At 49.3% G+C, this 21,452-nt stretch overlaps 1 protein-coding gene across 1 annotated transcript in view; it reads left to right on the forward strand.

The window, feature by feature from the left end:
* Positions 1–21,452, forward strand: part of SMARCAL1 (SWI/SNF related, matrix associated, actin dependent regulator of chromatin, subfamily a like 1) — an 83,428-nt gene that overhangs the window by 41,917 nt on the left and 20,059 nt on the right. Inside the window, exons 11-14 of the mRNA XM_056111981.1 lie at positions 711–851; positions 7,214–7,429; positions 15,329–15,399; positions 19,574–19,676. Coding sequence (XP_055967956.1) covers positions 711–851; positions 7,214–7,429; positions 15,329–15,399; positions 19,574–19,676 — 531 coding nt within the window. The remainder of the gene's footprint in view (positions 1–710; positions 852–7,213; positions 7,430–15,328; positions 15,400–19,573; positions 19,677–21,452) is intronic.

Consider the following 21,452-nt stretch of genomic DNA (forward strand, 5'->3'; position numbering starts at 1 on the left):
ACTTTTCAGTGCCATCGTCTGGTGACTGCTCGAGCTCGGCTGTGGGGTGTCCGTCCTGGATGAAGCCGAGCCCTGGTTGCTGCCGTCCCCCGTGTCCATTTCCTCCTCCGCTGCCCAAGCTTCTGCGTCTGCTCTTTGTTCCCAAGCTCAGCGAGTGTCTGCCTTCTCAGTACTGCTCAAGCGCAGAGCAGACGTGGATTGATGCTCTGCTCAGTGCTACAGAAAACAGAGGCGAACATCTCGCCTTTTCCTTGACGGCAAGGAGTTAGTGGTCCTCCGAGGGAGACAGACGAGATAGGATTCTGCGGAATACAGTGAGCGCTAATATAGAGGTGGGCAGACGGTGCTGGCCAGGCAGCTGGGGAGGACTCACTCAAAGGAAGAGGGTGCTGTCCAGCTGCCTTGCCTGGGGTGTGCCAGGAGCTTCCTTGCCCACACCTACCCCTTCTCTCTGACTGTCGTCCCTTCCTTTCCTAAAGGCTTCTAGTGGGGGGCCCTAAAGCCCTGCAGGGAGGCCACTCCTGAGGGTCTGTGCCATTGCCCCCTCCCGTGGTGAATAAAGATGAATAAAGCCCACAGCCACCCACAGCCATCAGCAGGGCCCTGGAAGAGAAAGGCGGTCTGTGCCAGTTTGCGAGGGACTTTTTCACTTCCTGGAGCATTTGGGACTGTCCCTGTGTGCTCAGAGCCTTTGTCTGCTTGCGTTCCAGATGGCCAAGAGGGTGATCTTACTGTCGGGCACGCCAGCCATGTCCCGGCCCGCGGAACTCTACACGCAGATCATCGCCGTCAAGCCCACGTTCTTCCCGCACTTCCATCTCTTCGGAGTTCGCTACTGTGATGCCAAGCGGGTATTGGTCCCCCTTCTTTGTTCCTTACCCTTCTTCCTACTTCCTTCCCCTGAGTTTCAGCCTTCATCTTCCAGACCCTTCTCTTTAGCTATGGCTTCAGCAGAGCTCAGACCAGGGCGCTGGACCCAGACTTTATTATTATTATTTGGGGGGGGGGGGGTTTCACACCTGGTGGTGCACAGGGATTACTCCTGGCCCGCGCACTCAGTAACTACTCCTGGAAGTGCTCGGGGGACCATATGGGATGCTGGGAATCGAACCCGGGTCAGCTGCATGCAAGGCAAACACTCTACCCGCTGTGCTATCACTCCAGCCCCTGGACCCAGACTTCAGTTTCTCTCTGCTCCTCCATCAGACCTTGGTGTGTCCTCAAGGATGAGAGACTGTCATTCCTCAGCCTCCTGGGGCTGGTGGGGATGCGGGTTAGTGTTTTTCCAGCAAAGGGACTGGTCACTAACTCATAGACTTGTGGGACTTTGGAGAACTAAAGCCAGCAGCCGTCCTCCCAAAACCTGAAAGATGCAGAGGCATCTGAATTCCCGGAAGAGGGAAGGAAGAGGATGAGGCAAATGAAGGTGACTTGGTATGGAGCAATATAAAAACATTCTCTACAAAAAGGTCTGTGAGTTGAGGAGCAAGGTCTGGTGCCGCCTTGGGCAGCTGAGGCCATGAACCTTTGCTTGTACACATTGACTTGTCTGGGACTGGAGATGGGTAAGTTCCAGTGAGTACGGCACTTGCTTTTTTTTTTCCTTTTGGGTCACACCCAGCAGTGCACAGGGGTTACTCCTGGCTCTGCACTCAGGAATTACTCCTGGTGGTGCTCGGGGGACCATATGGGATGCTGCGAATTGAACCTGGGTCGGCTGCATGCAAGGCAAACGCCCTACCTGCTGTCCTATTGCTTTGGCCCCATGGTACTTGCTTTGCATGGGGGCAAACTGAATTCGACCTCCGGCATCCCGGATGGGCCCCGAAGCACTGCCAGGAGTGACTCCTGAGTGCTGAACTGGGAGTAAGCCCTGAGCACTAAAGGGTGTAGCCCAGAAATCCAACCCCCCCGCCCCCACACACACACACCCAAAAACATAAACATGGACTAGTTAGTTGTGTCCGGTCAGCTCTCTGAAGCCTTGTCTTGCAGCTGATTTCTGTGACCACAATATCCGTGGAACAGCCGCCTTAGAGAACTGCCAGCTGCCAGCGACCTTACAGTCTGCCAGCTTCAGTTCTCCAACACTGGCAGAGGGCAGCCGTGGAAGTGTGTGAAAACTACTGCTGCACCCAAAATCACAATGGTCAAAACCTCGATCCCCCCAACACACACATACACACGTACAGGCATTGCAAGTATTTCCTTTGTGTGTGTTCACAGAGGAAAAGTCTTATCTTGTGAGAACACGGCAAATTCTGCCAGACTTCGCCAAACCCTGGCAACTCAGGTTTGAATGACCTTGAATTGGAACCTTGATTCCAACTAATGTTCTTTGGCGACTGACCATTCACACAAATATGACAGGACTGAGAGTTACTTTCTCGGGGATTATTTTTCTCCTTGACCTGATCATTAATCAGTGAATGCCTGTTCTCCTAGGCTGTACTAAGAGGGTTAGTTTCATGGTCAGTTTTGTTTGTTTGTTTGTTTTTGGTTTGGTTTGGGGGCACACCTGGCTGTGTCCAGGGCAGACTCCTGGCTCTGCTCACTCCTGGTAGGCCTTGGGGGACCCTGTGGGATACCAGGAATTGAACCCTGGGTCTGCCCTCAAGGGCCAGACCTTGTGTACTATCTTTCCAGCCCCTGCTCAGTTTTTTAAGATGGGGGGGGGGGTGGGGAGGGAATGTTTATTTCATGACATGGAGAAGTGAAAGTAGGATGCAGTTTTTTTCCCTAAAATGAGCCCGTTCTTTCATTTGCCTGTACCATCTTCCTCTCTTTCGCTCATTCATTTGCTCCCTCTCCCTTTTGCTCTCTTATCACATATCTGATCAGAAGAAACACAGACAGTTACAAAGCCTGTCTATAGGGACTGGAATACAGTGGGTAGGGTATTTGCCTTGCACTCAGCCAACCTGGGTTTGATTCCCAGTATCCCATATGGTCCCCTAAGCACCGCCAGGAGTAATTCCTGAGTGCATGAGCCAGGAGTTACCCCTATGCATCGCTAGGTGTGACCCAAGAAGCAAAAAACCAAAAAAAACCAAAAGTATATATGTGTGCGTGTGTGTGTGTGTGAATGTCTATCTATCCATATATATATATTTTTAATTTTTGGGGTCACACCCGTCAATGCTCAAGTTTTCCTGGCTCTGTAACTCAGGAATCACTCCTGGTGGTCCTCGGGAAGCCCACCATATTTATTTATTTACTTATTTATTTTTGCTTTTTGGGTCACACCCAGCGATGTTCAGGGGTTACTCCTGGCTCATGCACTCAGGAATTACTCCTGGCAGTGCGCGGGGGACCATATGGGATGCTGGGAATCAAACCCGGGTCGGCCATGTTGGTGCGTGCAAGGCAAACGCCCTACCCACTGTGCTATCGCTCCAGCCCTGCCCACCATATTTAAACGTGTAAATTCCATTTCACCCCAACCCCAAATTCTTCCTGATGTGCGATTAAATCCATTCACACCAAACTGTGAGCAGTGCCTCTGACAGAGACTTTGCATCTGAAAGCTCCCAGCTGAGCTGCATCTCAGAGATGGGTCCAGAGAGAACAAGGAGACATTCTGGCCCAGGAGGAGAAGGTCCTCTGACAGAGAAAGGGAAATCATGCCTGTCCCAGAAGTTGTTAGGGTAAAGCAAACAGTCATTCAGGCCAGTCTTATTTATGGGGCACAACATTAGACTATACCCTAGACACAAATTCTGAACAACTTGGCTCATGGCTGCTAGAGAGTGAAGGATCTGGACTCACGCCTCATTGATTCTGACCTTCAGATTCCCCATTTTTGTGATGGAATCACAGATATACCCAGCAACTGTTTGTATCAGTAACCTTTTATTTATTTATTGTTATGGGGTTTTTTTTTGTTTTTGTTTTTGGATCGCCCAGCCCGGCAATGCTCAGGGGTTACTCCTGGCTCTGCACTCAGGAATGACTCCTGGCAGTGCTCAGGGGACCATATGGGATGCTGAGGATTAAATCTGGATTGGCTACATGCAGGGCAAGTATCTGATTCACTGTACTATCGCTCCTGTCCCTGGAACTTTATTTTTTTCAGTACCAGGGATCGAACTCACATCCCAGGCTTTATCCCTGAGCTTAGTTCCCAGCCCTGACTCTTTACATTTATGAAAGGAAGGCTGAAAACTCTGTGTGTGTGTGTGTGTGTGTGTGTGTGTGTGTGTGTGTGTGCGCGCGTTTTCATTCCTAAGATTCATGTACACTGTATATTTTCTATCACCTTTTTTCCTTGGGTGGGTGGGGCGTGTGAAGCAAGATAGATTTTATTGAGACTTGTTTAGAAAGATGTGAGAGGAGAGAGAGAGAGAGAGAGAGAGAGAGAGAGAGAGAGAGAAGTATGCATTTGAGAGAGAACACAGGCTTCTCTAGAGTGGAAGTAGGCAAGCAAAGAAACATAGAGACAGCCAGGGGAGGCACGTGTTCAAGGGAGAGCACGGACTTGAAGAGTTCGCCATGTTTTCTACCACCTTCTCAAGTACTTTTAAAATAATCCGCTAATAGTCAAACAAAATACTTCCAGTGTAAATTGTTGTCCTTTGCAAAGTTAATGGCAAACTATTTTTAGCTGGTTATTCAGGCAGGAGATTTCTGTGATTAAGTGTCAATAAAACCATTCTCTGCTTTAAATAGCATTTGTAGCACACCCCCCATCCCCCACCCCTCTCTCCCACCCCCCCATCAGTCCTGATTAGATTGATTGTATATAATCACTGTCTTCCTCCCTCTCCTCCCTCCTCCCCCCTGCCCCCCACCCCCGACTCTTCATGAGTGATTCATGTGTCTGTCTCCTTTGCAAATGATCCACTTCCTGGAGGGATCCTCTCCTCTCATGTCTTTGGGCTCTGGGGTGATGTGAGTCCACGATGGAGGGATGTTCAGGATGGACTTCAGCGTGAGCTCTCTGTCCTTGGGTTTCCCGTCTGGCGTCACCCTGCCCGCTCCTGCCAGCCTCTAGTTGGCCCTTTCTCTCTTGCCTGCCCTCTCACCTCTACCTGTTATTGAAAGCCAATAGGGCCCTCCTCATCTTTCTCTTCCTTTCCCCCAACCCAGTGCCCAATACCGGGTAAGTGTTCATTCCAAAGTCCAGTATGGGGGACCAGACAGATAGGACAGCAGAAAGGGCACTTGCCTTGCACAAGGCCGACCTCATCCTTGGCATCCCACAAACAGTGCCCTGAGCCTTGACAGGAGTAAGCCGTGAGCTTAGCGGGGCACGGCCCTCAAGTAAAGAATACAAAGTCTGGGGGGCTGGAGCAATAGCACAGCGGGTAGGGCGTTTGCCTTGCATGCACATCCCATATGGTCCCCTGAGCACTGCTAGGGGTGATTCCTGAGTGCAGAGCCAGGAGTAACCTCTGTGCATTGCTGGGTGTGACCCAAAAAGAAAAAAAAAAGTCTGATATAAACTCTTTGGTATTACTGAGTTGGAATCTGCAATATTAAGAGCTGCCAGTAATCGAATGTAGGAAGGAGTCTGGATGACCAGAGCCATAGTCCAGCGAGGAGGGTGTTTGCCTTGCACATACCTGACCCAGACTCAATGCCTGACCTTCCATATGGTTCCTCACACACTACCAGGAGTAATTCCTGAGTGTTGAGCAGCCAGGAGTATCCCCTGAGCATCACCGGGTGTGGCCCAAAAAGAAAAAAAAAAAAAGGAGAAGAATGTAGGAATAGGATATCCACCTTCCACATTAATAAAAATATCTTCTTGCTCCCAGCGTGCCTTCTATTTGATGCAGCGGATAGACTGGGAGTGTTCAGGGACCCGGGGAGTGCTCACGGGCATCTGTGTTCCCAGCTTGTTGCATTAGGAGAAGCCAGTGGGGAGAATGTTCCCTACCAAGCTCATTTGCAGCCCCGTGGCAGGAAGTCATTTGCTCAGAACTTCCTGTTGAGTTGACTGTCTTTTTCTAGTCTCAGCTTAACATCGGGTTCCAGGATATACCACTTCTGTCTCCTCGGCCCTCAGCAATGGGCGTGCCGCGGGCCCCCGGCAGGAGGTAGTTGACAGGGAAAAGAAGGGAGGCAAGCAGCTAAAATACCCTGTGAGATTGTGGAGGTCAGTCCTGCCTCCTCAGTGTCTGTCGGGAGCATCCCTAGCTGCTGATGTTCCTGCTCGCTCCCTCCCCTGAGCCACTAGCAGAGGGGCCTATGTTTATGGGGGACCCCCCCTTGGCATATCAAACCCATGTCTGGGTTCTGCCAGACTATTGGGGTGCCTCCTCCAGCCCCCTGACTCCCTGCCCCGAGCTTCAGTTGCATTTACTTCACTTCATGTGGTTGAGTTGGGGTGACCCGTGCTCAGGGGCCTCGATCTCAGTTCCTCTCTGCACAACCTCGGGACACAGGTGCTGGGCAGTGGGCTGGACCACACTGGGCCCCGCGCTCTGGGGTAGGGAACCTTCCAGGCAGGGCCTCTGGGTACCTCGCAGACAGCATCCGCCTGACAGGCTACAGGCTTTGTTCTTTTATTTTTTATTTTTTATTTTTTTGCTTATTGGGTCACGCCCAGCAATGCTCATGGGTTACTCCTAGCTCATACATTCAGGAATTACTTCTGGCTGTGCTTGGGGGACCATATGGGATGCTGGGAATCGAACCCAGGTCTCGGCCGAGTGCAAGGCAAACGCCCTACCCGCTGTGCTATCACTTTTTGTTCATTTTTGCCTGTCATGACAACCCCCGCTTCCCAGCCCGCCTCCCCCATCTCTTGATGTCTTTTTGGAGTTTGCTGCTAGAAAACTTGGTGTCAGATAGCAGACACCCCCCTCTCCCCCTCGCCCCCTGCTCCTTGTGGTTTCTGTTCCCCTTCATTCATTCCTGCCCACCTTTCCTCCTTTGCCTTACTGGGTCTCCTGTGTTCTTGTTCGGGTTTTGGTTTGGGGGCGGCCACACCTGACAGTGCTCGGGAGCTTCCTCCTGGCAGGGCTCTAGAGGGGACAACGTGTGGAGCCGGGACCACAACGGGACAAGGCACAGACAAAGGCCCCAATGCCCTCGCCGCTGTCCTGTCAGTCACCTCTCCAGTCCAGAGGTCTCCTGGGTGATGGTGCAAAGGAGTGAAAAAGTCGAGACCAGGAGGAGACAGTGATGAGGATGGTGGCCTCCCTGGAGGAGGTGGCAGGCCCCCTGTAACTCACGAGCGTCTCTCCCCCCCTCCCGCATCCTACAGCAGCCCTGGGGATGGGACTACTCGGGCTCCTCCAACCTGGGGGAGCTGAAGATCCTGCTGGAGGAGGTGGTGATGCTGCGGCGTCTCAAGAGCGACGTCCTGTCCCAGCTCCCCGCCAAGCAGCGCAAGATGGTGGTGGTGGCCCCCGAGCGCATGAGTGCCAAGACCAGGGCCGCCCTGGACGCTGCGGCCAAGGAGATGACCACCAAGAACACAGTGAGTCCAGGGCAGGGGAAGGACGGGGCTCCTGCCTTGATGGGGAGGGGCTCTGCAGATGGGACCCGGAGATCTCGGACGGGAGTGGCCTGGCCCCAACCTCTTCCCTTCCCCTGGTCAAGGCCAGTGGGCCTGCCTGGTCTGGTCAGCTTCTAGGATCGCATACTTATTGGCAGTTTTATGCTGGTGTCAGTTGCCGGGTGGGCCACTTCTGGAGAGCGATATATAATCTGCTTTAAAAAGTGGGGCTGGAGCGATAGCACAGCGGGTAGGGTGTTTGCTTTGCACGCAGCCGACCCGGGTTCGATTCCCAGCATCCCATATGGCCCCCCGAGCACTGCCAGGAGTAATTCCTGAGTGCATGAGCCAGGAGTAACTCCTGTGCATCGCTGGGTGTGACCCAAAAAGAAAAAAAAAAAAAGAAGAAGAAAAAAGAAAAGAAAGACATTGTAGGGCTAGAACCAGGGTGCAGTGGGTAGGGTGTTTGCCTTGCACGAGACTGACCCAGGTTCAATCTCCAGCATCCCTTTTGGTCTCCCGAGCACCGCCAGGAGTAATTCCTGAGTGCAGAGCCAGGAGGAACCTGAGAGCCTCGCTGGGTGTTACCCCAAAAAGCAAAAATAAATAAATAAATTTTGGAAAAAAAATATATTGGGGGCTGGAGTGATAGCACAGCAGGTAGGGCATTTGTCTTGCACGTGACCGACCTGGGTTCGATTGCCAGCATACCATATGGTCCCTGAGCACTGCCAGGAGTAATTCCTCAGAGTATGAGCCAGGAGTAACCCCTGTGTGTCGCTGGTGTGACCCAAAAAGCAAAAAAAAAAAAATTGTATTGGGATCACATCTGGCCATGCTCAGGGCTGACTCCTGCCTCTGTACTCAGGGTGCTGGGGATCAAACCTGGGTCGGCTGCATGCAAGGTTAGAGCTTACCCACTGTACTGTCCCTCCCCCCCACACACAAGGAATTGGTGTATAATGTAAATGCCCCCAAGAAAGGTGGGATTTATGTCCAGTGTCTTTCGAGAATCCCTCACATCGAGTTCCAGTTGGGTAAGTTAGTCTTGTATGTCTTGCGTATGTACATCAACTGTCTAACTAGCTTGTGTCCTTTGCTTGGATCAGAATAGCAAATAGGCTTTGATATAGTGAAGTAAGCATTTCTCCACCTCTTAGTCCTTTGACGCCTCATTATGCATGGTCACGTATGGATAACAGGGCATTTTCATCACCTTTTTTTTTTCAGGGAGGGAAACGGAGGCCCCCAGAGACTTGCGATAGACTCTCAGCTGCCATTTGGCTACACAGAAGTAGCTTTAAAGCCATAACCAGACCATCGGCCCCAATATTTTAGGATTCTTTCTGCTATTGCAGTTTCAGTTTTTCAAAATACTTTTTTTTTTTATTTCATTTCTGTCTTTAGTGTCATGCCGTGCTGAGCGGAGCAGAGTCATCTATACTTGCTCCATTGCTGTCCTCTTGGGACGAAACCGGGTGGTTTTCATTACTAGGAAAATAGCAGCCATTGACATTTTTTGACATTATCATAAAGCGTTATCTGGGCTTATTATTACCCTGTATAAAAAAAAAACACTTAGATCTAGATGAGATCTTTATCTGCTGGGAGATTACGAAGTAACTAAGAATGAAAAGAGAGAGTAGGCATGATTTGGGTTTTTTTTTTTTTTTTTAATTTTTATTAGTGAGACACCATGAGGTACAGTTGTAGATTTACAAATTTTTGTGCTTGGGTTTCGATTATACAATGATCAAATACCCATCCCTCCACCAGTGCCCATTTTCCACCACCATGGATCCCAGTATCCCTCCCACACCCACCCCCCCATCCCACCCTGACTCTGTGGCAGGGCATTCCCTTTTGTTCTCTCTCTTCTTTTGGGTGTTGTGGTCTTCCAAAGAGGCATTGAGTGTCAGTCATGTTCAGTCCATAGTCTACTTTCAACATGCATCTCCCATCCTGGGAGGATCCTCCAAACACCCTTTATTTGGTGCTCCCTTCTCAATCTGAGCTGCCCTTTCCCCTAGAATGCCCAGCTGGCCTCTAAGCCATGGAGTAATCCTCCTGGTACTGATCTCGGCTATTCTTGGGTATTAATCTCCTATGTTGTTACTTTATGTCCCCCAGATGAATGCAGTCTTTCTATGTCTATCCCTCTCTTTCTGACTCATTTCGCTTAGCATGATACTTTCCATGTTGTACCACTTGTATGTAAATTTCATGACTTCATCTTTTCTAACAGCTACATAGTACTCCATTGTGTAGTGTACCAAAGTTTCTTGAACTAGTCATCTTTTCTTGGGCATTCAGGTTTTTTCCAGATTCTGGCTACTGTAAAGAGTGCTGCAATGAACAAACAAGTGCAGATGTCACTTCGACTATATGTTTTTGCCTCTCTGGGATATATTCCCAGGAGTGGTATTGCTGGGTCAAATGGGAGCTCAATTTCTAATTTTTTGAGAATCGTCCATACTGTTTTCCAGAAGGGCTAAACCAGTCGACATTCCCACCGGCAGTGAAGGAGGGTCCCTTTCTCGTCACATCTGCGCCAGCACCAGTTGCTTTTGTTCTTTTGGATGTGGGCCAGTCTCTGAGGTGTGAGATGGTATCTCATTGTGGTTTTGATCTGCATCTCCCTGATGATTAATGATGTAGAGCATTTTCTCATGTGCTTTTTTGCCATTCGGATTTCTTCTTTGAGAATGTTTCTGTTCATTTCATTGCCCCATTTTTTGATGGAGTTGGATGTTTTCTTCTTGTGGAGTTCAACCAGTACCTTGTATATCCTTGATATTAACCCCTTGTCAGATGTGTATTCCGCGAATATCCTTTCCCATTCTGTAGATTGTCTTTGTATTTTGGTCACTGTTTCTTTTGAGGTGCAGAAGCTTCTTAGTTTAAGATAGTGGGGGTTGTTTTTTTTTGGCTGGTTTTGGTGCTCAGGCCCACTCCTAGCTCTGCACTTGGGGATCACTCCTGGTGGGCTTGGGGTGACCATATGGGGTGCGAAGATCGATCCTGGGTGAGCCATGTGCAGGGTAAATGCTCTACCCACTGTGCTATTTACTCTTGCTTCAGCCCCGAGTATTTTTTTTTTTGTTTTTTGGGGGGGGGGTTTATGTTATTTTTTATGTTATTTTTCCATATGATGGGGCTGGAGCGATAGCACAGCGGGTAGGGCGTTTGCCTTACAAGCGGCCAACATGGCCGACCCGAGTTCGATTCCTCCGCCCCTCTCGGAGAGCCCGGCAAGCTACCGAGAGTATTCGATATGCCAGACACAGTAACAACAAAGTCTCCAATGGAGACGTTACTGGGCCCGCTCGAGCAAATCGACGATCAACGGGAGGGCCTTTACCTTTACCTTTCCATATGATGAGCAAGCCTGGCTGGCACCAGAAGCTGCCTTGTAACTTGCCAGTTTGGGTTTCATTCATGCTGTGTGCACGGAGGATTGTGGAGGGCCCAGAGGAGCAGAACCAAGTAGCCTGCTCTCTTTGTGGTGAAATCCTGAAAGCACCTGCCTGCTTGGACAGCCAAGGCTCACCCTTCCTCATTCTGTTTCCTCGGAGCCTCATAGGACCAAGCTGTCCTTTTGCTACAGTCCAGCTTAGCGATCCCTTTCTGACTGTTGGGGGCAAGAAGCCATTTTTCTTATCACTTCTGTAGACCTTTCGTCCCACTAACTTTGGTTCCCATGAGACAAACAGCTGGTCTGTTTCCTCAAGGCAGGTGGGTGACCCCCTTCCCGAACGGGATTTTGGGTGTCACTGGAAAGCTGGAGTTTCCCGGTTGTGATGTGAAATGAACTCAGCTGAGCCTTAGAAAGCAAGAGTGTGTGCAGGTGGGCTGCATTTTAACCTCCCGTAGCTAAATTCCTTAAAAATTTCTAGGATAAAGGCTGGAGTGATAGCACAGTGGGTAGGATGTTTGCCTTGCATGAGGCCGACCGGGATTTGATTCCAGCATCCCATATGGTCCTCCACCTCCCCCCCCCCCCCCCCCCCAGCACAGCCAGGAGTAATTCCTGAGTGCATGGGCCAGGAGTAACCCCTGTGTATCACCGGGTATGACCCAGAAAGAAAAAAAAATTTCTGGGATAGTTTGTAAATTTTCTTCTGGAATAGAGGGAGACACATACCTACAAACACACACACACACACACACACACACACACACACACACACACCATCCACTTGGTACAGGGAAGGTATGGCAGACAGACAGTGCTCAGTGCTGAGTGCCTCCTGGTGGGGACTGTCCTCTCTGTTTTCTCACCTGCAGTCTTCATGGTGCTCTGCGGTTTATGGAAGTGAAGCCTGCACCCCAGGGCAATCCCAGGGGACTCCAGCTGGGAAAGCACCCACGGCTCCTCTCCGCCTAGGGCTTGATAGTTGCTGTCTGCTTCCTTGGAGACTTCAGAAAAATTAAAAGTTTGTCCCCGAAAGAGAGAATTTGAGTTGGGACAGATTTCCTTCAATAGGACACGGATGCCAGAAACTCACTTCATTTCTGGGGCTGGGGAGGTAGTTCAGTGGTCAGGGGGTTTGCCTTGCATGCCACCAACCCAGGTTCGAACCCTGGCATCACATAATGGACTCGCATGCACCCCGTCATGAGGAATTTCTGAGGACAGAGCCAGGAGTGACCCCCTGAGCATTGCCAAGTGTGGCTCAATAGGAAAAGAAAAGAAAGGAACAATTTATTTCAATAAGAGGAGGTGAAATTCTTGCATACTTGGTTCCCTTTTGTTGAGTGCCTTTATGTCAGTTCACTTGCATAATGGAAAATTCAGAGGAATTGAGGGACTTTGGCCACTCAGAACCTTTCTTCCTCTCCAGATGAGGGTGTGGTGCAACAGGGCCCCCTGGGAACAACACCCCAACTTGACTTGGGAGGGGAGCCGGTGTTGCTTGGAAAAAGACAGACTGGTCATAGATGGTGCTTTCACACTTCGGCCAGCCTGGAAGCCCTGACTTGACAGAGGTGATCGGGCCTCATGGTTTTATGAATTTCCTTGAACAGGGAGGCTTTGCTAATCTGCAGAGCTCACACCCCACTTTCATCGCTAACCTCCAAGCAGCACCTCATCTCCCTGATTCTACACAATGCTGGCTTTAGCCGGTCACTGCTGACCCATCTAGAAGTAGTTGGTTTTGGTTTTTTTTTTTTTTTTTTGGTTCCCTCATCCCTTCCCATAGGAAGGAAGACACTGTTTAAAGAAGCTTTAAATCACAGGCACCAAGGGTGAAGCTGGCAATTTATAAAAATACAATGAGAGCAAAATCTTTTGCTCGTTTTCAGCCGAAATAATAGCGGCCTCTTCACAGGCCAAGAAAAGCTGACTCTAATCATCTTTTGTCTAGAGCCCATTTTTTGATCAGCAAAACCAGAAGCTGAGAAATGGAGCGAGTCCATGCAGACTTCCTGGGGACCGTTTCCCTCCCCTCCGCACTTGACTCTCCATTCAGATGGCAGCTCAGAAAGTCAGTGCCAAACCTCGGTGGAGCTGATTTAATAAAGGCCTAGGAGGCAGAACAAAGAGGGCCTGGGATTTAAAATGTCCTGGCCCCGGGGCGGCAAAAGAAATGAGATTACAAATGGGCTGGTCTTGTGTCTAACCAGTTTCACAAGATTTTTTTTTTTTTCAAGAGAAAGCTGTTTCTCCCACATTTAAAGTATAATAGATGTCTATTGTATAAAATATTGGGAGGGGAATGGCAGGAACGTCCAGTAAATCACATTTGTCAAATATTTTGCCATACTATAAAAAGGCTCACCTGAGGGCCTGGAGAGATAGTTAGAGCGAATAGGGTGCTTGCCTTACTCCCAGGCAGACCCAGATTCGATACCTGGCACCCTGTATGGTCCCCCAAGCACTTCCAGGGGTGATTCCTGAGTACAAAACCGGGAAACCAGGAGTAACCCTTGAGCATCACCAGATGTGACACCAAAGCAAAACAAAAAAAATTCACCCATCTTTTAGAAAACTTATATTTCAGCAGATATGTTAATGTTTTTTTATAAAATATATATTTTGCTTTAAAATACATCTTTGGAAAAATAATAAAATAAAATAATTCAGAGTAAAAAAAATACATAAAATAAAATACATCTTTGTCTTTCTACACTCTTATGTATAACTTAATGCATATGGAAAGAATTATGCACACACATTTTATTTATCTATGGCAGTGCTGGAGATAGAACCCAGGACCTCACATATGTGAGGCAAGCATTTGACCACTGAGCCATATCCCTCACCCAGGGATGTAAATAATTACATTTTAAAACTGGGATATGGGGTGGGGTGAGAGTGAGAGTACAGAGGGTAGGGCGTTCGCCTTGCATGTAGCCCAGCCAACTCAGATTCAATCCCAGCATCTCATATGGTCCCCCGAACACCGCCAGGAGCAATTCCTGAGTGCAGAGCCAGGAGTAACTCCAGAGCATCGCCAGGTGTGACCCAAAAAGCAAAAAATAAAATAAAAACACTTAAAAATAAATGAATAAAATAAAATGAAACCAGGATTGGGATCACAACTTAAGAGGATGGATTACAAAAACTATACCATGCTGTTAATGCGTCTTTTTTATTTGAAGGGGGATGGTGAGGGATGGGAGCTGCAGTGCTCAGGGGTGATTCCTGACTCTGTCCTCAGGGGTGACCTCCAGTGCTGTCTGGGGAACCCTTTGTAGTGTGCTGGGTCTCAAACTGCAGTGCAAGGCAGATACCTTACCGCCTGTCTTATCACTGTGGCCTGAAAGATGCTTTTCAAGCATTATATTTTTTTTCTTTTTGGGTCACACCCGGCGATGCATAGGGGTTACTCCTGGCTCTGCACTCAGGAATTAATCCTGGAGTTGCTTGAGGGACCATATGGGATGCCTGGGATGAAACCCAGGTCAGCCGCAGGCAAGGCAAATGCCCTCCCCGCTGTACTATCGCTCCAGCCCTAAACAGATACAGTGTTTCCTGGGCTGCAATCATAGTACCACAGGTAGGGCACTTGCCCTGCCTGTGGCTGACCCAGATATTTGCCTGAATGTCAGGAGGTCAACTGGAAGTAGAGGGCCACCTCATGGCTCTTGCCTCCCTAAGTCTTGACCAGGGAACCATAATGGTGTGCCTCTAAACATGGGCCCAGTGTCCAGACTGTCCACAGCACCACACACAACCACCATCAGCAAGGAGCCAGGCGTTAGCCCTAAGCATGGCCAGATGTGGCCCCCAACACACACACACAAACACTCACGCACGCAAGAAAGATGCAGTGTTTTCCTTTCATGGCCTTATAAATTTTCCATACATGTTTAGTCAGCTAGTTAAGTTATTTCGGGTACTCATTATTCTAGGTTTAAAAAAAAAAGTGGGGCTGGAGTGATAGCATAACAGGGAGGGTGTTTGCCTTGTACGCGGCTGACCTGGGTTCGATCCCCAGCATCCCATATGGTCTCCTGAGCACTGCCAGGAGTAATTCCTGAGTGCATGAGCCAGGAGTAAGCCTTGTACATCGCCTAGTGTGACCCAAAAAGCAAAAAAAAAAAAAAAAAAAAAAAAACCCAAAAAAATCTTTATACACATTCTGTCCTGTCAGGAGATCATTGTGAAGGATAGACGGTCACATCACGTTTCTTGCCTCCTTGAGTCTCAGAACAGTTCTTCGTGAATGATCAGGGAGCCATAACATCGTGTCTCTCAGTTTGGGCCCCGCGTCCAGACAGTTCCTGTGCCATGGTTCAAGTGAAGGGGGACTAGTCATTATGGAGGCCGGGCCCTCCCAGCTCTGGTGGGTGGTGTGAGGATGCTGTTAACGTGGCCTTACCCCCGAGCCCTCCAGGTGGGCAACGTGACCCTCTCTACTTCTCTTTCCCCAGAAACAGAAGCAGAAAGAAGCCCTCTTCGTCTTCTTCAACAGGACAGCCGAAGCTAAAATCCCGTCCATCATGTAAGTGGTTGCCCCAGGGTCCCTGTCTGTGTCCCTCATCTCTCATGGCCTCACAGTCTGATGGAGTGGCCCTGGGCAGGAGGCTGAGGCTCCTCCAGCATGTCACCAGGCGGTGTGTGTGTGGGTGGGGGGGTCCCCTGGGCATCCTGTCACACTATTATACCAAGAATGGGGGAGTCCTTGACTTCTTGCCTGTCATGAGAGAACCCTGGTCACTGACTCGCAGAGAACAAACAGGGGTCATGGGACACCTCAGAGGCTGCCTCATGGAACTCTCTGGTCAGTTCTCTTGAGCCTCAGGTTTCTATCACCCTAAAGAGGCAAAGCGGCAAAGTTTGTTCAGAGCTATAGGAAGGTGGTCAGGGACACATTAAGTGTTTCTTCTACCTAAGAAATGCTGGAATCAGTTTTTCGGGTGGTTGGGGTTTTTTGGGGGGTGGGGGAGGGGGGGCGTTTTCCTTGCACGCAACTGGCCTGACCAAGCCAGGTTCGATTCCTCCGCCCTTCTCAAGAGCCCAGCAAGCTACCAAGAGTATCTCGCCCACACGGCAAAGCCTGGCAAGCTACCTGTGACGTATTCGATATGCCAAACACAGTAACAAGTCTCACGATGGAGACGTTACTGGGCCCGCTTGAGCAAATTGATGAACAACAGAAGGACAGTGCTACAGTGCTACAGTGGTTCTTAAAAACTACTCACTGACTTGAAAGAAATCTCGATTGTCCACTCATGTTCAGATCTCACTGTGGTAGAAACCCAAGGCCGTTTGCGTGACGGGCAGTTTGCCTAATTTCTTATTAACATTCCTGGGAGGCTCTGACGGGATAATGGTCCAAGTGATTAAGTGACAATGAAGATGAACGGAGTGTGGGCTGCCTGGTGCCCGTGCCAGGCTGGCTGCGCTCCCCGGGATCTGTGGATAAGTTGGGACACAGACAGCCAGCCTCTGTCCTCCTCGGCCTCGACCTCCTGCACAATCCAGTGTGGGGGAGAGAGGGAGTTTGATGCCCAGCAAAGACTCCCCAAGAAAGACTAGTGGGTGTTGTTCAGCTCTCTGCCTGCTCTGGGCGCTGCCCTTTGTGTTTATGAAATGTTATTATGAGACAAACGAACTCCAGATGTGCTAATCATGGCCTGGAAACTTCTCTCTCACAGGGACTGACTGGCCCCCTCCGAACCAAGTCCCTTTTTTATTGCCACAGTGTATATATATATATATATATATATATATATATATATAAAAAGAACCTGAGGGCACTGTAGAGATAGTTAGAGCTTGTAGGGTGCTTGCCTTGCACCAGGAATAGCAGGGCGAAGACACACATCCTGCCCTCCCTCCCTCAGCGCAGGACCCGCGGCATCTGGGACTCGCTGAGTGTGCTAGACCCAGAAGCACTCACTTCCCTTGGAACTCTAAATCGCACTATTTCTGCCACCTCAGAAACGTTGGTCAGATCATGTCTTCATCCTTGCTGCTGTAACGGAAGGAATTACTATAACGGAGGGAGAATGGACTGGGTGGCTGGGAAGCCTGAGTACGAGTGTAGCCCATCTCTATGTGTCTGCGAAGGACTGTCTGTCCCGCTTGCCAGCCGGCAGCCTACTTCCCTGGGCTCCTCACCTGACACAAGGGGTGGGATTTTCTCTGTGAAAGAACAGGGTGTTTCTGGGGCCTGAAACCAGAGGGATGCTCCCAACCCCCTCCAGGACACAGACCCCAGAGCTGGGGGGGGGGGTCTCTGCTCAGGGGAGGAGAAGGCCAGGGTGCCACCTAGATTGACAGAGATCACTGTGCCCAGGTGTGGACGGATCCCAAGCTAAGGTGACAGATCCCAAACTTGCCAATCACCCTTGGTGACCAGAGGGAGGCGGGGGGGGGGGGTAGGGGAGGAGGGGACAGGCAGGGGCTCTCAGGAGAAAGTCGCCTGAGGGTTCCTTGTCATCTCTTCATGTGGCCAGAGAGCAGCTGTGGGCCTGCCCAGCTCTGAGCACCGGAAGTCCAAGGCCAGGGTGTCCTCTGATGCGTTAGTGCCACACCAGCCTCCATGGGCCTTGCTTGGCTTCCCACAGGAAAGACGGAAAAATATACTGGGAAGCTCAAAGGCCAGGAGCTTGCTCCGACTCTGCTTAGGTCCCTCTGTGAAGGGCGCTGGGCTGAGGGCTCTGAGGGCAACCCCCCATCCTGAGGCCACATCTCCTCACACCAGGCTTAGCGTTTCCACAGCTGAACCAGAGAGTTCACACGTTCCGTCCTTTACCTACCAAACAGCGCCCTTCTCCCAGTTTCGCCATAGATGCTGTAGGGCTTTATACTCATCAACACACCCCTGACATCGGTTGCCTCTTTTCTCATTTCCAGCTTCCTTGTGAGGTGGGTAGGATGAGAGACATTGGCCCCCATGTTCAAAATGCAGCCACCGAATCAGTCTCATATTTACTCCCTGGACCCTGAGTCACACAGCCAAGAAATGAGTATTGGGTTATTAATTTTAAAGCTCCGGTTTCCTCTAATTGATTTAGAGACACACACACACACACACACACACACACACACACACACCTCCTCTTTTGCTGTTGTTAGTTTTCATTTTAATTGTCATCTTTTGGTCTAGAAGCCAAGGTTATTATGACAGGCAGATATTTCCAGCCTGGTAACTTAGGGGCCTGGGGAAGGGTAGAACCACGTGTCCAAGCCATAAAGGGGAGATAACCGTTAGAAAAATTGGGGCCCCTGGTTTTTATGAGCTGGCCGTGTTGATTTTATGGCCTTGTGACTTTTCGATGCTCCCGCAATAACTTTTTTTGCTTATATCATGGCAAATTTTATGTCCCTCAGACTAATTAAAGTAGATCTGATTAGTACTAACCATTCACAAGTTGAACTCAAATCCCTGCCCTTCTTGGCCATTGTGTTGTTTGAAAACAGTGCTTGAGGTCTTTTGCCGAGACTTCCCTTCCCTTCCCTTCCCACCACCTGCCTTGTAGGAGAAACTTGAGGTGAGCCCTTTGGTGCTGGAGGAAACTTACTTTCTTCCCTCTGTTCTACTGGGGTTGTGAATACTCAGCAGAGCAGGGTTCTCAAAGGAAGCCCCAGGTTCTGCAGACTGGGCTACTGAAGACTCAGCCCCACCAGTCCCGCCCTAGCCACCTTCTTTAAGACAGAAGTCAGTCAAAGGGATAACAAAGATCAAACCACTAAGGCCCTTTGCTTCCTTCCCCTTTGCTATTCAGCTATCAGGGACTTAACTGCCCACCCTCTCTGCTCTGCAGTCTAGCGTGGGAGGAAGCTGGGGTATGTGTCCAGAACAGCTCTTCAACTTGATTGCTATGGTTTAAATATGAAGCTTCCAGGAGTTTGATTGCCATCAGAAATCCCCGGATCCCCTGCCTTGAGATTTCCAGATCTATAGAAAACACTTCAGTGTGGCTTGAAAATGAATTAAAATGATAATGGCGGCCAAAGTGAAAACTGCTGATTGCCTTCTCAGGTCCCAGATAATAAGAAAATTTCAGTAACATCAGCATTCAAGTCGTGAGGCTACTTCAGGCTTTGTCTGGGGGCCACACCTGGCGATGCTCAGGGCTTACTCCTGCCTGGCTTTGTACTCAGGGATCACTCCTGATGGGCTCGGGGGACCATAAGGGGTGCCAGGAATAGAACTCGGGTTGACCATGTGCAAGACAAGTGCCCCGCCTGCTGTGCTACCTCTCTGGCCCCAACTCCAGGCTTTGTGTTTATGGGAGACAACTGAAAAATCAGGAAGTCTGTGTGTTTGGCAGAGGATGGCATCCCACAGCTCCTGGTTTTGCTTCTTTAGTTCAGGCGACCTGACGTGGGTTAAAGGGGGGGACAGGTCAGCTCTCTGGGATAAAAGGGAATGGACTGGGAGGGCGTGAACCCTGACCCTGCCTGCTTTTGTTGCCGACAGTCTCCAGGAAACAGCCACTCTAGTTTCTTGGTTTTTTTTTTTTTTTTTTGCTTTTGTGTCACACCCGGCAATGCACAGGGGTTATACCTGGCTCATGCAACCAGGAATTACTCCTGGCGGTGCTCAGGAGACCATATGGGATGTTGGGAATCGAACCTGGGTTGGCCCGTGCAAGGCAAATGCCTTACCTGCTGTGCTATCACTCCAGAGACTAAGTTTCTTGTATTGTCATTTTCCAATACAGTGAATACATCCTGGACCTCCTGGAAAGCGGGAGAGAGAAATTCCTCGTGTTCGCCCACCATAAGGTGGTGCTGGACGCCGTGACTAAAGAACTTGACCGGAAGGTAAGTAAGGGCTTTTGCTATTCACTTCAGGGGGGCTTTCCTCATTGGGGGGTTGTCTTTTAAGTCATATGGAGCAGAAAGAGGTCTGACCTCAGCAAAGAAGTGAGACAATGGTTTTTCTGGAAACTTTGCTAAAAAGACCTTTCTGGGACTGGAGCGATAGTACAGCAGGGAGGGTGTTTTCCTTGCATGCGGCCAACCCAGGTTCAATCCCAGATATCCCATATACTCACCCGAACACTGCCAGCAGTAATTCCTGAGCACAGAGTCCGGAATAACCCCTGAGCATCTCCAGGTGTGACCCTTCCCCCCCCAAAAAAAAAAGCCAATCAATTAATAAATAAAATGATCTTTCTGATGAAGCTTTCTTCCTGGTAAACACTCCCCAGTGGAGTGGGATTAAAATATTTTCCCAGCAGCATAGCTGAACTTTTTCCATTCGAGGAGTCTTGCCTTAGGAACGTCTCCTCGCCTGTCTCCCATCATCCATCTAAGTCCTGGCAAAATTGATAAAACACGAAATAGCAGAAATCACTCTGCTGTAAAGACAAGGATTCGTATGAATATCCTGCTCTCTTCCTTTTGTACTGCCTTCCTGTTAGATAGTAGCTGTATTAATTCTCCAATCTGGGCTTAGACCTTATGACAGACTCTTATGCTTTCCTAAACTGAAAAAAATAACAATAATCTAGAAGGAATTCCAGGGGTGTTTGTGAAAATTTAAACACATTATATCCCCATTTCCTTCTTTTTGTTTGTTTAAGTTAAAATCAGGATCGTGAAATTGCCTTTTGTCTTCCATCATCTTTTGCGTTCAGGAATGTTTCAAACATATCAAAGAATGCAGAAAAATATTCACTAGATATGGAGCATATTTTTCTATGTCCTTGTATTTTCTGGCTGAGGAGGTAGGTTTGGGTCACCTCTGGCAGTGTGGAGGGAGGCCTGCTTCTTGAGGGGGGCCCGGCCATGTCAGCCCAGTGCTAACCCAGTGTACCTCTCTGGCTCTATGGTTAAATTTTGGGGGGCGGGAAAGAGGGGGTGGATAGGAGGGTGTTTGGGCCACACCTGGCAGGGCTCAGGACTTGCTCCTGGGTCTTCACTCTGGGATCCCTCCTGGCAGAGCTCAGGAGGCTCTATGTGGTGCTGGGGATCAAACACGCATAGACCTATAGCAAAGCAAGTTTCCCACCTGCTGTACTGTCTCTCCAGCCCCACAAGTTAAATAGGCCCCTTCTCCAGCCCTTTAATCTATTCCCCATCCTTCATCCCAGATACATCCATTATTCCGAATCTGTCCCTCCATATTGACAGGCTGTCCACTTAAAATATGCACCTTTAAACAACAGTTGCTTTTCATGTATATTTCAAAAACTTACCCACATGACAGCATAGAATGAATATTCTACCATTTATGTTGGGCTCAAGGTCACCATGAAATGTCTCTGGACAGATCCGCACGTGTCGTTTGTTCACTGACTGTAACTATCGAGGGGTATCTCAGTGGATAAGTGAGACGGTCCATCCGTTCTCCTGCTGATGAATGTTGAATTTCACTTACTTTGAACGTAATTGTATTTAACTTATAATACCTGGATATATAATTTCTATTTTTTTCATTTCTGTTGTTAATATGTGTTTTCTGTTTGTATGGAATTTCATTTATAACCCAGGCTGTTTTCAAGAAACCAAGACAATTTTCTTCTGCACTCTGAAATTTCAGTCTTACGCATATGCATGTGTGTGTGTGAGTGTGTGCGTGTGTACATATACACA

The sequence above is a fragment of the Sorex fumeus genome, unplaced genomic scaffold (assembly GCF_029834395.1).
Source record: "Sorex fumeus unplaced genomic scaffold, SorFum_2.1 ptg000014l, whole genome shotgun sequence".
Classification (NCBI taxonomy): Eukaryota; Metazoa; Chordata; class Mammalia; order Eulipotyphla; family Soricidae; genus Sorex; species Sorex fumeus.